The sequence below is a fragment of the Fukomys damarensis genome, unplaced genomic scaffold (assembly GCF_012274545.1).
Source record: "Fukomys damarensis isolate Sample0158 unplaced genomic scaffold, DMR_v1.0_HiC HiC_scaffold_38, whole genome shotgun sequence".
In the NCBI taxonomy this organism is placed as follows: domain Eukaryota; kingdom Metazoa; phylum Chordata; class Mammalia; order Rodentia; family Bathyergidae; genus Fukomys; species Fukomys damarensis.
The window spans coordinates 47,515,853-47,536,628 of record NW_022900950.1 but is presented as its reverse complement, the minus strand read 5'-3'; the positions used below and the strand labels follow the sequence as shown (position 1 = coordinate 47,536,628).

Genomic DNA, 20,776 nt, shown 5'->3' with positions numbered 1-20,776 from the left:
GACATAAAGAGAGACAGATAATAAAATAGCTCAGAAAATTAAATAGTGCGTTGGTAATAAGCTGTGAAGAGAAAATATAACAGAGAAAGGGAATATCTGAATGATACGGGTGTGACACAGAATATGCAGGGGACAGGATTCTGCTGGCAGGGGTGCTGACTAGAGACCTTAAACATGCTCCAGGGCAGGGCAGAGGCACTAGGCAGAGCCTGGAGTAGCCCATCAAGCCACCGAGCACAATGGAAGAAATGCAACAGATTCAGCGATCTACAACCTATGCAAGCCAAGAATTTCCTTGAATCAAAGGAAAGGACCACACATTCACAAATCATAGATCTTTGCCATAGAAGATAGCAGAGCAACTGTGACTGGGCAGGAAAGGAACGTGGAACTGAAATTAACAACTGGCAGTCCAGGCACAGACTTAGGTACTTGTCCCTATTCTGGCTGCACAAAGACATTAAAGTACCTGGGCTCCTATTCCCACCTACTTGGGTCTCCTAAGGGAAAGACTCCATGAGAAAACTGAACACTGCTTAGCGGGTCTGTGACACTGATCAACTGGACTGTGCTTTACTCAGGCTAGGTCATTTTCTCTTGCTGCCTAACAGCCAAGAGCTTAGAGAAAATCTCAGCAACTATAAATGAAGAAATTGCATTTTTCTCTTGCTAGGGGAAGGAGAAAACAAAAGAGAAAAAGTGGAGACAATAGATACTCTATGGTGAATACAGTGAAACTCTTTTAAGGAGCTTTGCTGAAAACATGGAAATGATCCAGAACAAAGGAAATGCTGATGATATAGGAGAGAGGGAGTTTATAGAGTAATTCCTTCTGAGGCAAACAGAGTGCCTCAGCGGCTGAGCTGACTCCAGATACAAATACCACCTATGCTTTCATCTGTCCAGGAGGGAAAGTGAGGAAGGGTGTGTATGGTAGTAGGAAGTTTAGAAATTTCCTTCTGGTTGCTTCTTTTTCATTTTTTTTTTTTCTTCCAGAAAAACAGACACACTGTCCCCAGGCTAGAGGGAGGCAGGGAAGGAACTGCTGTTATTTAAGGAGAGAGGAGGGCACACGACAGAAGCAGGGGTGGGGTGGGGGGAAGTAGGGTATTTGGCTGGCAGGAATCACTAGGCTCCAGTGGAACAAGTCAACAGCTAAGTAGAAGCCCGCATGGAGTGGGCAGAGAATTCCACTTAGCCAGGTTATGCCAGTGCCCTCCTCAGAGAGCCAGAATCGACAATAGTGGGGGTGATCATGACAGCTCATGAGTTTAGGCTGGCACATGAAAGGAAGTGCAGACATGAGGCAGGCGAGGGACAGACAAAAGGTAGGAGTGACTGACTGGAGGACTCCATGGGTGAAGGATTATAGGACAGGAGGGAAGGCACAAGTAAGAGGGAGCTCAAAAGAGTGGGGATGGGGTCAGAAGCAGGGATGACTTCAGTCAACATGGAGCGCTCCCACTTGATAGTAAGGAATAAGCTGCATCCACCAGAGTGGCTTACAGATGGGATCCGGGGCATGATCCTTGATAGAAAGGAGGCCAACAACCCAAGACGCCAAAGCAAGATGCATGTTAGTGGTGTGTACCGGTGAGAGACAGTGAGGCACCTAGTCCTCGGGGAACAAGGGTGAGTGGGAGGACCTGGAGACTGTGGTCCAATGAAGCTAGGCTTTAGGACACCCAAAAATAGCAGTAAGGGGGGGCGGTGACAGAGAGCCCCCACCAAGCCCGTGGTTCCTGCAGGTGACACAGAACTGGATGGAAGCATGCTCCTCGTGTGAAGGTAGGTTTCAGGTTCAAAAGAAGGAAGAAAGGAACTTGGAGGGAAAAGCTGAAAATAAATTGTTTTTTGGTTTTCTTTTTTTTTTTTTTTTGAGATAGGGTCTCACTATGTAACCCAGACTCCCAAGTGCTAGGATTACAGGCATGCGCCACCACGCTAGGCGGGAAGGCTGAAAATTTAAGCCACAAAAAGGTGGATGAAAAAAAAATCGTTAGATGTGGGTTTATTCACCCAGAGATACAGGCAGAAGAGCAAAATGGAAATCTTGGATGAGGGTGATGGAGGCAAAGACAGACTGAGATGGTGGAACTGGACACTGGTGAGACATCAGGCCTGCAGGCTTTGGGATTAGAGCACCCACCTTCTACATCCCAGGCTGCCTCTTAACAGCCTGCTTGCTCTACAGGAAGACCCACTTTGTCCACAGGAAAGGAGCTCCTCAGGGCATAGGAGTAAAAGGAAAGCACAGAGCCAACTACATGCTAAGTGCTGCATGTCAGCCATTGTCATCAAGACCATAAGGACTGACCCGGACACTGATTTTCATCCTTTTCCTAAATTATCATTCTTTCAGGTGTTAGCAAATAGCCTGGTTTATAAAACATTCTGATAAAAACAGCATGTGTAAGTATTCAGCTGTACACACAAACATTTAAGTCTCATTCTTTATGCTGAATAAACAAATTCGTAGCTGTAGATTTCAGAGACCCTTGAAATTATTTAGTCAACCACCTCCACTACCACTTGCAAAGTGGGCCCACTGAGGACAGCACTGGTCCATGGTCACTCTGCAACTCTGTGGAGCCAAGACCAGATCTGGGAAGGACTCTAAACTCTGATCTAGACTTTTCTACTATTTAGGATTGGACTGCTTCCAGATTGTCACTGAGAGCATTTGCAAACCTCCAGAACACAGCCAGCACCCAAGATCCCTCTCAAAGCCCCCTTTGTACTTGACTGACAAAAATACCCGCACCATGCTGGGTCCAAGGAACCAACTTCTCTGGTGTTCAGAAACTGCTACCCAAGCAGGGCAAGTCGCCGCCTGGTGGTTTGCGCCAGATGGTAGCGAGGGAAGCACCCCGGAATACAAAGGGACTGGGAGAAGGCGCAGGAGCCGGACCCCGGCTAGCAGAGGCCAGGGGCGGAGACTTCGCGTTGCTGCTCCCAGAGCCCAGCAGCTTCTGCCCCAGCGCAGACCTGCGCTCCCGAGCCGGCACGGCAGGGCTTCGCGGTGCGCGAAAGGTCTCCCCTGGGTCCCCAGGGCCACCGCGTTCTGCCATGGGGCCCGGCGACTCTGCTGGGCCCCTAATCCCCATGGGCAGCCCCTGGAACTACAGCGAAGGCCCCGAAGGCGCTTGGGAACCGCCGTGGGTAGAACTGCCGCCGTGCGACGAACGCCGCTGCTCAGTCTTCCCCCTGGGGGCGCTGGTGCCAGTGACTGCCGTGTGCCTGGGTCTGTTCGCCGTCGGGGTGACTGGCAACGTCGTGACCGTATTGCTCATCGGACGCTACCAGGACATGAGAACCACCACCAACCTGTACCTGGGCAGCATGGTCGTGTCCGACCTGCTCATCCTCCTCGGGCTCCCTTTCGACTTGTACCGCCTCTGGCGCTCGCGGCCCTGGGTATTCGGGTCGCTGCTCTGTCGCCTGTCGCTCTACTTGGGCGAAGGCTGCACCTACGCCACGCTGCTGCACCTGACAGCTCTCAGCGTGGAGCGTTACTTGGCCATCTGCCGCCCGCTTCGGGCCCGAGTCCTCGTCACCCGTGCGCTCATCGCTGCGCTCTGGGTGGTGGCGCTGCTCTCCGCGGGGCCCTTCTTCTTTCTGGTGGGTGTCGAGCAGGACCCTGGCACCTACGAGCTGCCGGACTTTAACAGGACTTCGCAGCTCGCTCTGTCACCTGGAGCGCCGCCGTCCCCGCCGTCTGGGCCCGAGGCTGCAGCACTGTTCAGCCGCGAGTGCCGGCCGAGGCGCGCACAGCTGGGTGCGCTGCGCATCATGCTGTGGGTCACCACTGCTTACTTTTTCCTACCCTTCCTGTGCCTCGGCATCCTCTACGGGCTCGTCGGGCGGCAGCTGTGGAAGACCCGGGGTCTGCTGCAAGGCCCGGCTGCCTTGGGGAGGGAAAAGGGCCACTGGCAGACCCGTCCGCGTCCTGCGTAAGTGCTGCCTCTCTTTTCCAAACACAGCAGCCGAGGTCTCCACAGCCAGCGGGGCCACGGAAACGCTACTGGCTCTCCGCTCTACATCCGGTCTCCAAAGAAAACCATACTCCGTCTCCCAGGACTAGGTTCACGAATTTAATTATTTCCACGATGCTCTTATCAACCCGAACTGGACGGAACCGAATCCAATAAGATCAACATTGAATTTGATTCGGTTCTCATCCAATTAATTCTGTTTGCGACCAGATTCATGGAAAGAATTAAGTTTGCGAACTGAGGCACCACTCTCTGGGGGAACATCTGGGCACCTCGGAAGGTGATATAAACAAGTCTAGTGAACAGCAGTGATGAAATCCAGGATGGGTAACTGGTAGCTCTTGATCCATTTGCCTCTAACAGATGCTGCTGCTGCGGATTATTGCCAGTACGGGTGAGGAGACAGGATAGACTGCATTAAGCTAAATATTTTATTTAATGTTAAGTTATCCCGAAGGCTAGAGTGAACCATGCCCACATCAAAAAATCAAAAATTGTGTAGACCTGTTGCAGAATTCTTTCTAGCAAAGAGCAAAGAACATGTCTGTTAAGTGGGTTTGTGGAAGAAAATCAGCCAAAACGGCTTGTTAGGAGCAGTTGCCTTTCTGGTTTATAGCCAGCCTTGAGAGCAAAGATATGAGCTTCACACATGGCAGGTTTAAATAAATATGGAAGCAGTTAACTGACTGGATTGCCTGTTTGTTTGTTTTTGTTTTTTTGTCATGGGGAGCTGCTAGGTATAAGTTCTAATTTATTTTGCTGTTACTGCAGATGATTTCTTGGAGGCACCTTTATTTGATTATGAGTGCTTTGGCTAATAATGGCATCTGTGTCTTGTTTTTGCAGTGGTTGTGGTTCTGGCATTTATAGTTTGCTGGTTGCCTTTCCACATTGGCAGAATCATTTACATAAACACGGAAGAAACCCTCATGATGTACTTTTCTCAGTACTTTAACATTGTTGCTCTGCAACTTTTCTATCTCAGTGCATCCATCAAGCCTATCCTGTACAACCTCATTTCCAAGAAGTATAGAGCAGCTGCCTGTAAACTGCTGTTCACAAGACAGTCCAAGCTGAGAAGTTTCTGTCCTCCAAGCAGGGGAGATCCAAAGTATGACACTGGAGAAGACACTGCTGGCTTCCTGGAGAGGATGACCAACTCAAAGACAGTGGCCTAACCAGCCCAGCAAAGCCCATTCTGGAACTTTGGGAACAACATATCTGTAGTACAGACCTACATGCAAGTGAGGGATGGAGACTGTGAAGATTGGAGAGCAGCTGCAATTTTGCAAGCTGGTTAAGAAATTGTCGACATGGGCCGGGGATTTTTTAAACCAAGATATGAAATGTAACTACCCCAATCATTCTAGTTTCTCTTTCACATATCTACATTCACTTTAGCGTCGTGAAATGCCACATTACAAAATGTGCTCTGGAGAAGTTTGTAATTCTTTATTCATTCTTTTCCTTTTTGGGAATAAGACTGCTCATTTTATAGGTAAGTGATACGGAGACACTGCCTCCCAGATTAGGGATGTATTTTGTTTTTATGTTTGAGATATAAATATAGTGATGCACATACAAGGAACCAGGATAATGAGAAATTGGATCTAATGAATTATTTAATGTCTGTGTAGAACAGCAAATCTTTTAGTAGCAACTAAGAAAAAAATCTGAAGATAGGCTTCAGTGTTCAGGGGTCCTACACTTTCCAGGTTGGGAGTAAATCATAACATTAAGGCACAATAACCTCTTTGAGAACTACAGTGCATAGAACTATTTCAACCTACTTCTTCCTGAGATTTCCTTTTTCATTAATTTTCTGTATCAATTGGCCTTGAAATAGCAAATTTGGGCCAGCCATGGTGGTACATACCTGTAATCCCAGCACTCGGAAGGCTGAGACAGGAGGATCACTGTGAGTTCGAGACCAGCCTGAGCTACATGGTGAGTTCCAGGTCAATCTCAACTACATAGTGAAACCCTCTCTCAAAAAAACAAAACAAAACAAGAAAAAAAAAAAGAAAAGAAATAACAAACTTGGGCTTGAAGCCCCAGGGTCTAGAGTTGCAGCAGAGATTAGCCTTCTGAAATGACTCCTGATGACTTTGTAAAGAGCTTTACTGCCTCGGCCTGCAGGGTTGAATATTGTCCTTATTCCTGTCTTAGTAGTGATGGACCTAAGTGTTAGATTTCCAAAACAGGAACTCAGGGGCGTGCATGTGAATCTAGACTTTAAGATTGTTATGCACACCCACACTGAGACACCACAATTAATGAAAAACACAGGAGTCTATGGAATGAAAAAGAATGGACATTTTGACCAACTCTGTTACTTTGTGCCATCTTTTACAATATAAAACCTAAATACGTTTTCATAGAGCTACTGCTGTGTCACACAATTCCAAAGGGTCTCATTCACGCCATAGTCTGTATGAATGCTGCCTTCTGGAGCTGGTCAGGGCATAACTTGCTCTACTGTACTTAGAGACTTTTTCTGGTTTTCAGAGGGATAAAGTTCAAACCTCATAGTAGTATATTGTTGACATTTATGAAGAATTTGCTCTGAGATCTTTATGAAGGTCCACAAATACCAGATAACAGATCTACAATATCAGAAAATATCGCAAATAACAGAAAAGTGAAATGCTATAAAATACAACTTCCTCAGAGGTACAGTGAAAAACAGAAGTAAGGTCACAATAAGATTGGAAACTGGAGAGTTAGTCTATGTTGCCCATTGACTCGATGATACCACTTCTCATGCACAGACTGGACATTCTCAGTGAGTTTCTAAATTACCTCATGTCACAGAGTACTATGTTTCTTTTAAATAGTTAAATATACAAGTGATGAATGCGTAAACAACCAGGGACTACTTGACGTGCAACAAAGTTCTACTGCTTTTTCATTTTATTAGCCAAACACAGGCAAAGTATCCAACTCCCTGGCCCGTCCCCCACATGTGCAGGTGTGAAGGTGGCTCTAGCCTGCCTCTGCTCACAGATAGGGAAGCGACAAACAGCTGCCACTTGGGGAAGCAGTGCCTAAATCATGTGCTGCAGATTTTCAGAGACTATATTTCAATAGGGCTCTGTGGTCAAACATGGCAGGAAAATACCACATTGGGTATCCTTTTAGTCCTCTTCCGAAGTCAGAGCATAGCATAATGAGTCAAGGGCTCTGAGGAGTTGTTGTTTCACTCAGGATTTCCTTCTTATTTTATCACAGAACCAATTCCCCAGCTCCCTCCCCCAGAACACTCATTGAAACCTTAGGAATGAGGAGCACTATTGGGGAAGATTGATATGGGAATTCTCCCGGTGGAGGGGCAGCCTGATGCTGCTGCCATTTCTTTGAGTGGTGGCATTAAGTCAGGATGTGCTGGAGCTGCTCGGAAGGCCCTCTCTGGAGCAGTCAGAAGTCTGTAGCAGCCTCTATGCTATGAAAGGCCACAGCAGAGAACCTTACTGATCATTGTAGAATATTGTAAATATAGAAGCTCTCCTTTGAGCTTTCTTATTCAGATTCTAGAAAACAGGCATTTATTTTATACTTTTCTGGGATGAAAGCATGTTCCCAGGTGTGGGTGTGGGGAGGGTCATCCTTCCCTTTGCAGCAGGATCCCTGAGATGGAGAATCTGAAGCCCATTGTCCCTTTGGGGTCCTAGTATGGTCTTAACCCGTTACTATACTGTGAAATCAGTGGAATGTGTCACTCTCTCTTTAATGGAATAGAATGAATAAGAATAGAATAGAGTAGCAACATGCCACATGTAGCAAGGGCAATTATTGTGTTGGTGTCTTTCCAGGTTCACAAAATAAAATGTTTTGTTGTTGTTGTCGTTGTTGTTTGGTGCTGGGGATCAAACTCCAGCCCTTGCGCTTGTGAGGCAGGTGGCAGAACTACTGAGCTAAATCCCCAGCCCTATAAAATGTATTCTTATTGTAGATCATGGTCAAAAATGATTGAAAAGATCTTTTGAGATCTGTAATTGTTCTCTGCCCCAACTGGGTAGCCTGATCTTGCACTAACCATTCAGGACACAGTATTAGGAGGTTCCTGGGAAGACTTAGAGTGGCCAAGTCAGCAGTCAATGGAGAGGGACAGCCCAACTGTGGTTTTCAGTCCTGAGCAATCCTCTTCTTCCTGGGTGCTTTCTGGAGGCTGTGCTCCACTCGCCCCTGACAGAGACATGTGCTGACATTCTGCTATCTCTGAGCCCCTTTTCCTTCTTCAGGCCAAAGTGTTTTTTTTCATATTAGGTGAGCTGCCAACCTTGGGTGGGGGTTTGCATTTAATTCATTCATGTGGCAAATATTTACCAAGTAACTGCTAAATGCCAGGTATGTAAGACAAACTACACTAGGAAAATTAGTCTATGCTGCAGTGCCAAAACCAATACGTGTCCCCCGCCAATACAGGGGCTCAAACTCAGGACCTTGCACCTACAAGGCAGGTGTGGTGCCACTGAGCTACATCCCCAGCACTTTAATAGCATTTTTGTTTGAAATGTGTAATTGTGTCTCCTAGACAAACCTCAGTTTCATCTCACAGATTAACAAAAGCACTTATATGAGATACAAGGACTGATTATTGGGTTTCTCCTCTTTTCTGTAGACTTCTCCTCTTTCTGCTTTGAAGAAAATGTTCAAGGCACTTTTGTGCTATACTTCCTACATCCAAGGAGTCCCTGTGCCAGGCTCTTAGGGACACAAATGAGCCATGTAAGTGTTTTAAGTCTGAGCATGCTTTCTGCTGACCCGTTCTGTTGATGCTATAATAACATTTGCCATTATATAGAAGTGTTGTGTATAAGTGATTGCACATGGCTAGTGTTTTATATCAAACACGGTGGTTTATGCCTATAATACCAGCACTGTAGAAGGCTGGACAGGAGGATCACAAGTTCAAGACCAGCCATGGCAACACAGTGACTTAGCAAGATCTTGTGTCAGAATTTAAAATACAGTTTTTTCCAAGGGCTGGGGTGTAGTTCAGCATGAAGGCCCTGGACTCAACACTTGGTTCAAAAAAACAGAACAAAACCCCAACAGTAACAAAAAGTAACTTAAAATTGATGAGATTAAATACTATTTGTAAGTCTACTTTCTACAAATTCTAAATTTTACACATTACAGAACACTGCTCAACTCTGAGTAGCCTTCAAAATCAGCTTCTGAGAGTGCAAGAACATTTGTCCTCATTGAGCACTACAGGATCACTTTGTAGGCAACCACTCCTTGGCCCCTCACTAAATTTTACAGGCAATGTACTTACTACACCTTCATACTACTGTGCTTACTGTCTTCTTAGGAAAACAACACTTTTTTTCAGTGCCAGAGATCAAACCCTCAGGCAAGCACCCACCCTACAATTGAGTTACACTCCAGCCTTAACATACAACTTTTAAAGAATATGGGACATTGTTACGATAAGGGTGAAAAAATGTCAGCCAGAGAGGGAGAACTAAGTGTGGACAGTCAGGGCAATAGTCTATGTGGTTCCTCCCCATACGAGGCTGGTTCCACTGGCTGCAATATGCTCTCCAAGGACAGCCATGCTTTATTCCACTCTGCCACTTTTCAGGTAGGTAACATGCATTGAACTCAAGTGACTGAAAGCAACAGGACAGGGTCTTCACCCCAAGAGATGGAGATAGAGGTAAGCAACCAGATGACTGGGGCTTTCCTTCTGAGCCACTGGACGGCACACATAATGTAAGACATAATGGTTGAAGGGCTTCTGCAGAGGAGAGGAAGGAGAGGGTAGAGATGGAATAGGGAGTGCAGCCTGCAAAATAGACATAGAAGGTGGCTGGAGACTGGGACTAGAGGACCAGCTGAGACTCATCATTTGCCCTGAACGGAGTCTAGGACACTAGGTGAAGAGCAGCTTCAGCACTTTCCAATGCCAGCACCCTCTCCCCGTCTTCACTCAGTACTATGTGCTTTGGTGTCTCCCACCTGGCTCTCCGACATCTGTGTCACCCATACCCTCCGAGACCCAGGCTGGCCTCTGAGGAAAGGGCCGCTGCTTCACATCTCCCTTCTCATCTTTGCAGTGAATGGATGAGTCTAAAATGTTCTATGAATTTCTACTACTAGAAAATGATAAGGGGATGAGATTTAAAAAAAAAAAAAAAACAGCTGGGTATGGCAGGGTATGGCTTCAATCCAGGCACTTGTGAGGCTGAAGGAGGAGGACCATTTGTTTGAGGCCAGCCTGGGCTGCATAGTGAGATCCTGTGTCAAAAAGACAAATAAAAAAGTGAATGTGTGGAAGTTTCAAAGTTGTAACAAGTCTTAAAAGTTTCGCAGATAAGGATGTAGCTCAGCAACAGTGTCTGCCTAGCATATATGAAGCCGAGTCTGACCCTTGGCATCCCTCCCTCCCAAATTTGTTTTCATTGTGATAGTTAGGCCTGCTCCTAATTTGAACATAAAATAGAGCTAAACCTTATGTTTCTTTGTTCCTGTCTTACTTCCACAATAATCCACTACTTTGTCCTTTGTGGCTACCAGTGCCCATCTCTGGGGCTTTTTACTCCCTACCCTGGCTCTCTAGATCAGTGGTTCTCAAACTTCAGTCTTCATTAGAATCATGGAAGGTAAGTTAAAGTAAGCTGTTTTACCCCAGAATTTCAGATTTATAGTACTAGGTATGGATGAGGACTCAAGAATTTTCATTTCTATCAAGATTCTTCCCTGTGATGCTGATGTTGATGGTCGGGGAATCTGGACTACAGGTTCTTGCTACAGAATATGGGCCTTCGGATCAGAATGACATTAACATCTCCTGGGAATTGCTAGTATGCAAGTGTTCAGGCCCAATTCCAGATCTATACCAAATCTGCATTTTAGCAAGTTCCCTAGGGGATTCATGTGCTCATTAAAATTTTAGAAGCATAACTCTGGAAACTAGATCAACGGCATCAGAATCTCTGGTCCCAAAGAGCGTTTAAAGCTCCTCAGGTGATTCCAGTGAACAGACAACATTTTGAGCCATTATTATAAGCTTCCCCTACAGAAATGTCTTCTGTGCTCACCCCACCACTACCCTCTTCCTTTGCTTCATTTACTCCAAGACAAAGGAAAAGGAACAAAAATGCTGAAGTTGGGGTTGGGTGGTGATTTCATATGAAAGTGATGGACGGGTTGGTCTCAGGCTCCCAGAGAAGGGGCTGCCTCCTCAGCCTTGATGCTGATAGGCTGCAATATTGGCTTGCTCAACCCACAGTCACATCAGCTCTCCTTTTCATCACTGAGTGACAGCATTCCTAAAACTCAGAGGCTGACTGGATGCTGGAAAAGAGCATATCATAACTCCAGCATTTTAAGCCAATAGAAGAATTTAAGAGTCATGGGCTGTAAGGAAAGTTAAAACTTTAAGTTGGAAAGGCTTGGGTTAATGCTTTCGGCTCTCTAAGGCGCATAATCACTAGTTCACCTCTTCTTTCCCTGGATACCTGGCCAGTTCCCTGGAAAAAAGGAGGAAGGACTTTGTTAAAAAGACCAGATGTTCTTAACATCAAGATAAGGAATGTGATGCATTCCGCCCCTCCCGGACCCCTGGCCAGGACCTGGTTGGGATGTGACTGCAAGCACATTCACCTTTTTCCGCGCCAAAAGTTCAGGTAGTTTTACTACCTTTGTCTAGAGAGCTATAAAAACAGCCCACCTAGCCCAGGCTGCTGCTGCTGTCTTACGCCAGGGATTGAGACCTGTAGCCGAAGGGATTGCTGATGAGACCCGTGCTGTGTTGCCAGTGATGAACCTAATTCCTCCAACATTCCGGTGTTGTTGCCAGAGAGCCTAAGGGTAATTTCCCGGATAGAGTCCCTCTTGCTGTTAGAGGACTCTCTTTCTTTGTCCTCTCCATTCTTGCTTTTGTTTTCTGTATGCGCATATCCTTCAATAAACTTTCCCTTTTGTACTTATTTAAGGCTGGTTGACGTTCTTTTAGCAGATCGAGCCAAATTAATTAGGAGACCGTGCACGGCAAAGGGCAATAAATAAAATTTGTCCTGACATGGGCTATCTGAGGTGGTGAGTTAACAGGGAAGATAATGAATTTCATTAGTTGTTAATAGTTCTTTTCAAAAAATTAATAGCACATAACTGATAGAAGCAATAACAATCTATAGCCCTGATGAGATGAGATGAGAGTTTAGCTTGCACAAAGTGTTAGGATTTTATAGCCCAGTAGAAAAGTTAGGCCCAAACAATGATACTACTATATACCTATTAGAATGCCCAAAATCCAGAACAGTGACATCAAATGTTGGCAAGGATGTCAAGTAAGAACTATCATTCACTGCTGGTTATATGGATTCAGCTTAATATAATAGCAGCCATCTAAGTCATAACTGCCATGATTGCCCACAAGTAACCCAGGTGAGTTTTGTCTGCATATTTTCCCAACAAACTGTAAATAAAAACCATTAGAGAGATATTTGGAGATTTATAACCAAACACTGGGGCCAGGAATGTGCTTGATTCTTTGATATTAGCTTGAGATATACCAAATACATTCTGGTTTGTATGAAGTCACTTTTGTTCTATTATATATGCTCCTCATTCTGATCCAAATTGCAGAGATCCAACTGGTCTTGCTACTGTCAGAGATAATTTCTGTCAATATCCCATCCCAATTGAACTCTATGCAATCATAGATCTGTCTGACTCTTTGTTCAGTCTCAGAACCTTGGGGCAGGTTGTCATACATTGGTACTGGGTTTTTCCAGAACACTGATGGAAATGCAAAGTGGTATAGTCACTTTGGAAGATGGTTTGGCAATTTCTTGCAGAACTAAACACAATTCAACCCACACACTCCAGCAACTATACTCCTTGGTATTTACCAAAAAAAGTTGAAAATTTATGTCTTCACAAAATCCTGCACCTGGGTGTTATAACAACTTTATACATAATTGGCAAAACTCAAAAGTAAACATGATGTCTTTCACTAAGTGAATGGATAAAAAAACCGTAGTATACCCCTACAATGAAATATTGTTCAGCTCTAAAGAGTTAAGCTATGAAAAGATATGGAAGAAACTTAAATGTGTACTACCCACTGAAAGAAGTCAATCTGAAAAGGCCATACACTATATGATTCCATCTACATAACATTCAGAAAAGAAACTAGCAAGACAGTAAAAAGATAAGTGTTTGCCATGATTAATGGGAAAAAGGAATGAATAGGCAGAGCAGAGGGTTTCAGGACAGTGAAAACCATCACATTAATACCCCAATGGTGGGTACATGTCATATATATTTGCCCAAACCCACAGAATAGACCACACCAACAGCGACCCATAATGTAAAATGTGCACTTTGGGAGACAGTAATACATCACTGTAGTCTCATCAATTGTGACAAATACACCAATCTGATGGTGATGTTGATAAAAGGGGAGGCCATGCATGTGGAGGACAAGGGACATATGAAAAAATCTATGTATCTTCCTCTCAATTTTGCACTGAGCATAGAACTGCTCTAAAAAAATAAAACTTTAATAAAAAGTTAACCCCAAAGATGTTGTGTTTTACCTGAAGAAAGTTATAAAAGTATATTGCATTTAACTTAACTATTTGATTTAGATAGTCCTTTCCTTTCTGGGTCCTTAAATCCTCACTCCTCAAATAGTATCTGAACTAGCTCTCATTGCAACAACTGGAGGCTGTTATGAATTAAATAAGGGAGAATTAATTGAGTTATGCTGACAAGCAGCCATGCTCATTTGTTTACCAATTGTCTATGGCTGCTTTTGCAGCAGAGTAAAATAATTGCAAGAGGCAAAACGGCTGCAAAAGCCTAAAATATTTACTATTTGGGTCTTCACAGAAGAAGTTCATCAACTTCTGAGCTAAATAAAACTTTGTTACCTGCTCTTATCTAATATGAAAATTTGGCATTTAAAAGTAATTGGTAGATGCCACCTACAGAGGGCCAAAATACTATTGCTAAATACCACTAACTAAAATCTTTAGGAGTTAAGACCCAGGATTCTGGGTTTTCCCATAGTCTCTGAAGGACTATTACACATACTCAAGTTTAAGAACCACTGTTCCTGCCTGGTCATTTTTGTACAGATCCTGGATTAGTAAACCTAGAGTGAGACCCAACTGTCCTTCACTGACAAGGTCCCAAGTGATGTTCACGTTGCTGGCCTAAGTGCTTCAGTTTCCTCACCTGTAAAGAGATGATAAAAATCTATGCCATAGGGCTGTTGTACTACATGAAGTAAGGCACATTTATGTCTTGCTCCTAACCCTTTAATCTGCTTTGAGCAGGTTACTGTCCTAGTTCCTATAAGTAGGGCCACTAAGTATATCCATATTGTAATGTTGCTGAAAGGAGTAAATGAAATATTGTAATACAAGAAAAGTACTTAAAACAAAGCTTGGAACATAGTACATGCTTAATAATGTAAGATTCCACTGTTTTTACTATTATCATTACAAAAGGTGTCTGATGCATACTAAACTCTCCATCAGTGTATTGTCTCTATGCCCTTTCTTATCCACTACTCATTCCCTCTCCAATGCCTTCTGTTTCTAATGTGTCTAATGAGAGGATCTTTTTAGAATGCTGGCTCAGAAATAATTGAGCCCAGGTGGCCCTCCTTTAGAGTCAGTCCGAGGGCATCATACACACACAGACACAAAAGGAGCTGGTGCTGCCTGGGCCCATTTGCCACGCTTCAGACAGCCTGGGGATCTTGGGGCAAGAAGCCTGGGAGAACAGGGAAGTTGGCTCCTCAGGCATTCCTGCCTTGTGGGTGCACAGATGTGCCAAGGCTGCCAGCACATTCTTACACTGTGGCACATTAATCTATGTGACACCATGTTTAGTTTTCTGAAGACATCATTTGGGGCAATATATACAAAGCCTGAGAAGTCATTTTTCTTTGGCAGTACTACCCTCTGTGACAAAGCAAATGTTTTCTGCAGGGCATCTGGATTTTGTTTCAGGCTTCGTTTCCTCGGGGTTTAAATGCTGCCAGCAAGGGACTCCTGAGAATTGTTTAGGAAATCTTCGTTTCTGGATTTAGGGTGGTATTTATAGCCTGAAATTACCAAATTAGGGCCAATCTCCTGTCCACATGCATGAACTGGCCACCAATATTCCCTCTCTGCCTGTGGCTACCTTATCTTGAGGTGTGTAGAAAATATAGTATGTGTGCCCTCTCACGCGTGAGAGCAAAATTGAGACATATTTTCTTTTATAAGCCAGGTGATCAGTCTCTGCCAAACAGCACTGGGATCAATAGCCCTAGCAACAGACACAATGCTATTGAAATCAGCTCCGTGGATCGCCAACTTGTTTTGTTAGATGATTCTATCCAAAGACTTTTAACATCTGGTGTTAACATTTTTATGGTTTAGAACAAGAATGTCCCCCAAGAACCTCACATGCTCGGGAAACAGAGTTTTTAAAAGGTGTTTAATTATGGGGCACTACAGCTGCCTTGCTCTGAGGAGGCGGGCCCTGGTTAGAGGCAGGTCATTGGGGGCATATCTCCCTCTCCATCTCGCTTTTCTGCTTCCTGATCACCATTATGTGAGCAGCCTTCCTCCTCTACACCCCTCTGTTACACTGTTTTGTGCCTTCAAGCCAGCTAAGCCTGGAGTGAAACTTCTAAAATGTGAGCCAAAGTAAACCTCTTCCCCTTTAAGTTGCTAGTGCCAAGTGTCCTAGCAACAGGAAAGTGACTAAGATACATTCTCATCCAGTAGGACTTCAGAGTAAAAGGAGAAGACACACTACAGAGAATAAGCAAGTGAAAGATCAAGAGGAGAGGGACAGTAATTAGTGGTATTGAGTTTTTGCCAGGCACTGTGGTAACTGAAATCATTTAGTCTCTTTGAAGTTATGCTAAATTGTTTTCACTAGACCTTCCTTCCCATCATCTTTCCTTTTTCCCTCTCTCCCTGGGTAACTCAGTTAAAAGCCATTCGACAGCCTCCTTTTCACTCTTCCCTCTTCAAGATAGAAGGGGCTATGGAGGTGGTGGCAGAGGCGGCAGCTATGTGCTTGGAAGACAGGTCAAAGACGGGAGACTCGGAGTGGAAGGCATAGAAAGAACAAAGACTGCTCCTTTAGCTTGGATCCTAGAGCCAACCCACAGGAGTAGAGATGCAGCCAATGGAATGCGACTGAGTAAATGACTGTCACGGGGAGCCACTGAGATTTGGAGTCCATGACAAACTGAATCTAGACTGATGATGCAGTTAACTGGTAAATTACTTGCGTGGTGAGAGTTTGATTATGAGCTCCTAGCTAACATCCAAGCCCACGGTCTTTTCAAATGATATAATATTTATTGATTTCAAAACCATTTTACTGATTAAACTGGACTTTTAAAAACTCAGCAGCTCTGAGCTTATCCACTTCTGGGCACATAGGCAGAATTTTGTCTCATGATCCTGGCTAGTCCTCCTTTTCTTTGTAGCAGTTATTATTTCCAGCAACAATGTGGGTACGCTATTCCCTCCCCCCAGTCAGCTGCAGAGCACCTTAAAAGTTCTGGATAAAATATAGGTATGCTAACCAGAAAGTAAAGGAAATAGTACAAATGACAAGTACTTTGAAATATTAATGGACTGAAAATGGGATGAAACTAGGAATCCAGAAGTAGGTAGCAATACAACAGGATTTTTGAGATTATATATACATTGGCCCTCCATATGTACAGGTTGTGCACTCATGAATTCCACAAGCAACAGATAAAAATATTTAGGAAAAGGGTAGTAATATATTGAACAAGTACAGACCTTTTTTTCTTGTCATTATTCTCCAAACAGTATAGTATAAAAACTATTTCCAAGTGACACCTCACCTTAAATTGTGACTCATCTCCATAAATGCCAATTGCTCTGAGCTGCTAATAAGTGGTTCCTCTGGCATGACTTCCCAGGACATCATGCTTATGAGTATTTGCATTTGCAAAGGAGTGATCATTTGTACCTCAAAGTGCAGACACCACTGCCTTACAGTTATCACTATAGTACCTCAGCCAAACAGATTAACTGATCAATAAGTGAAAATGCTCAATATAAAATATTGCCTTTTTATTTCCTGTTAAAACTGCCATTTGTAGAAAGAAACTATCCAGCTTTTTAGTTTAAACAAAGGAAAACTGTATTGTAAACATTAAAGCATTTGCTGCTATTAAAAAACTATTTCCATAGCATTTACATTGTATTAGGTATTATAAAGAATCTAGAGATGATTCAAAGTATAAGAAAGGATATGCATAGAGTACAGGCAAACACTATGCCATATTATGCTCAAACATCCACAGCTTTTTAGGATTTCCTGGGAGCCCTGCAACAAATCTTCATGTATACTGAGAGACAACCACACACACACACACACACACACACACACATAATGCAGGCATCTTTTTATTTTGAAAGTTTTAAGACTCAAAACAAGTTGTAAAAATCACATAGTGTTCCTGTGCTCTAGGCAAAATAGAGGAAAAAAATCCCTACACAGCCCAAGAAATAAAGAACCAAATATGGAAAGAAATACGGAAAATAGATCTGAAAAAGTTGGGCAGAATATAGCTCTGAAAGAGATGGAAAAAATTTTAAAAGTAGGAGTTTTAAGCCATATTTAACTAGAATTCTAGAAAGAGATTCTAGAGCTCTGCTATCTAATACAATAACCAATGGCCATGTGTGGTTACAGATGAATGGATAAATAAAATGTGGTATTTATACACCATGGAGTACTACTCTGCCCTAAAGAAGGATACTGAATCATTTGTAGGAAAAGGATGAAACTCGAGACCATAATGTTAAGTGAAATAAATCAGAGGAACAAGCTTAAATATTGCATGATTTTTCTTATATGGAAACTCTAAAATATAAATAAAGAGCAAAATAAAAGATAATAGGAAACAGGGCCAGGGATTTAGTTCAGTGGTTTCACTGCCTGCCTTGCAAGCTCAAGGGCCCGAGTTTGATCCCTGGTACCAAAAAAAAAAAAAAAAAAAGGATAATAGGAAACAGGGATATAAAGCTTTTACAGAAGGAAAGGGACCAAGAGATAGAGGAAGCGGGGAAGAAGGGGAAGAGGAGATGAAAAAAGGATTATGATGTGTTATGTATATATTCTTATTACACACAAGGAATATAATCATTATGTACTGCAAGCGTGCACTAGTAAAAAATCAATATTGAAAAAAATACATACACAAAGTTCCTAAATAAACAAAACAGAAAAAATAAAGTAAATCATTCAAAACAAAATTATTAGAATGAAAATGAAAGACAGAGTTCCACAGTACTGTGTGATTTGAAATAGGGCTAAAAGCAGTATCTTCATTGCAGGCAGCTGGATGGATGCTCATTGAAGAGAGGACTAAGCATGTCAACTTTAATACATTTGTGCAAACAAACAAAAAAGAAAATGAAACACATATGTAGCTCTAAATGCTTTAAATTTTAATTAACTAAACCTAAATAAAGTTAAAAATTCAGTTACACTGGCCACATTTCAGGTACTCAGTTATCATATGTGGCTGGTGATTAGCATATTGCAGAGTGCAAATATAAAGTATTTCCTTCATTGCAGGGTTCTGTAGAACAGAGCTGATCTAGGCCATAAAACAAGTCTGAAAAAAATTTCAAAAGAACAGTTATCACATAGATCATATTCCCTGCACATAAATGTTACATTAGACATCAATGACAAAATAACTTTTTTAAAAAATCACATTTCCAAATAATTCATAGGTCAAAGAAAGAAATCACGTGGGCCATTTAATATATTAACACTGAAGGAAATGAACTTATGGAATGCTACTAAAATAGTATGTAGAGAGAAATTTTGGCCTTAAATATTTATATAAAAATAATTTTAGAAATTAAGAGGCTAAGCAGTCTACTGGAAAAATTATAAGATAATAATAGAATAAATGTAAGTAGAATGAACAAAAATAAAATTTGTAATATATAAAACAAAGCTGTCATAGGTTCAATAAGGGAAAAATGATCATTAAAAAAGTAATAAAATTGATAAATATTTGGGAAAATTTGCCAAAAACAAAGTCTTAAACTATTCATACACATTTAAAAAATATTTGATCCTTAAGTTTATTATTCTATAACTAATTAGACTATACTGATTTAAAATAATTTTATATGGTTATAAAAGAAAAGCACATTTTATTTTAAATTTTGTTTTATCACGTATGCTTTGCTTTTACATACTTTTTTCCATTGATAGCTTCTTCCAGCTATTTAAATTCTTCAGTAGCTCTTAAAACATTTTGTTCTTTTTCTATTTCTTCATACAATTCTGACAGTAGAGTTTGCGCTGCACTTTTCTCTATCTTCCAGTTGTATATTCAGTGGTGCAATGGCTCTCTAGTTCACATGCTCATTTCTAAGCTGCTCCTCTTCACCTGGCTCCATATTCTTTACTGCCTTGACATGACTGGTAATGTAAATCTCTCTGCAGTGAACATGTTTCTCTTGTATCTGGATTTGCCAATGTAGGGGCTTTCATCAGGGGCTTTATCAATTTCAGCATCCTCTGACAGATAATAATTTAGCAGCTCAAATTTAACATCAATTTTTGGGGGGCACTGGGGGTAGAACTCAAGACCTTACACTTGCAAGGCAAGCGCAGTGCCACTATACCACATCCCTAGCCTTAGTGTCAATTTTATAAAAGGCCAGTGCCTATTCCAGCTCAAATTGCTTCTGACAAGCTCATGTTAGCTCCATGTTCTTCCATTTTAGCACTTCATTTTTTGTGTTTAGGTCACTTTCCCCACAGCTCTGTTTCTGTAACATGGCCTCTTTTTTAAATGATTTGTTTAGTTTATCTTGATTTTTAATTTCCTCAAGGAACCTTTTCTGTTTGTTCTTAAGCTCTTCAGTTTCTATTATCTTCTTTTCCAGGTCTCTTTCCAGTCTTTCTACCTAAACTAAATCTCTCAAAAGCTTTCTGTGGGTCCTGAGTAGTTACTGGCTGACTTTCCAAACTTTCCAGTGAAAAGAAGTAGAAAATGATAAACTGGAGGTAATGAGGAATGGTCACAATTAGATTTTCAACTATGATCAGAGAAGTCAAATCTTGAAGTGGTTTCAATTTGCTGGAGTGATATTTTGTTGCCTTTAGGATTGAAGACTGCAAAGATTTAAATTTTCTCCCTAACCATATGGGAATATGCTCAATTTCATTTCCTTCAAGGGTTAGCTTTCGCAGATTAAACAGATTTTCTATGCCTTTGCTTTTGCTGACTTTGTTATATGATAAATTCAGTTTTCATAATTTTTTGTTTTTGATACCAGGGATCAAACTCAGGACCTTGCGCTTGCAAGACAGAGCTAAATCCCTGGCCCAAGTTCTCATAATTTTAATTGCTTGTCCACATTCTCAATTTTTTCTATTTGATTATAGCTTTCAGCACTTCAAGCTTAATATATTTTTCCCAATTCTCCATATACCTAAATTTCTTGCCACCATCTCTAGAAAGTGAAAGTTTCAGTGATTTTTATCAAAGCCAAATTGTAATGTTGAATGAGTTTTTTAATAAGGGCCTCTGTAATATATCGGATTCCTATATGTGAATCAGGTGCTTTCTGGTCTTGACAGTCCAAAGGCACACTATTTTTGTTTGTATACTTGACTTCATGTGACCACTATCCTTCAGAATGCAAAGATAGAATTCCAGATCCAAGTAGAGGCTAAAGCAACCTAGATCTCATAAGAGATGATGGACCAGGAGAGAGAAATGATGGTGACGTGTTCAT

General features: G+C 42.3%; 1 protein-coding gene and 1 pseudogene across 1 annotated transcript; one reads left to right on the top strand and one right to left on the bottom strand.

Moving 5' to 3' along the window:
• The first annotated feature begins 3,105 nt into the window (after window positions 1-3,105).
• Mlnr (motilin receptor) lies at window positions 3,106-5,173 on the top strand. Its single transcript, XM_010637111.1, is given in 3 exon segments — window positions 3,106-3,939; window positions 3,941-3,953; window positions 4,842-5,173. Coding segments are annotated over 3 exon segments (1,179 nt in total).
• Window positions 5,174-15,621: 10,448 nt separating this feature from the next.
• LOC117284603 lies at window positions 15,622-20,776 on the bottom strand (annotated as a pseudogene).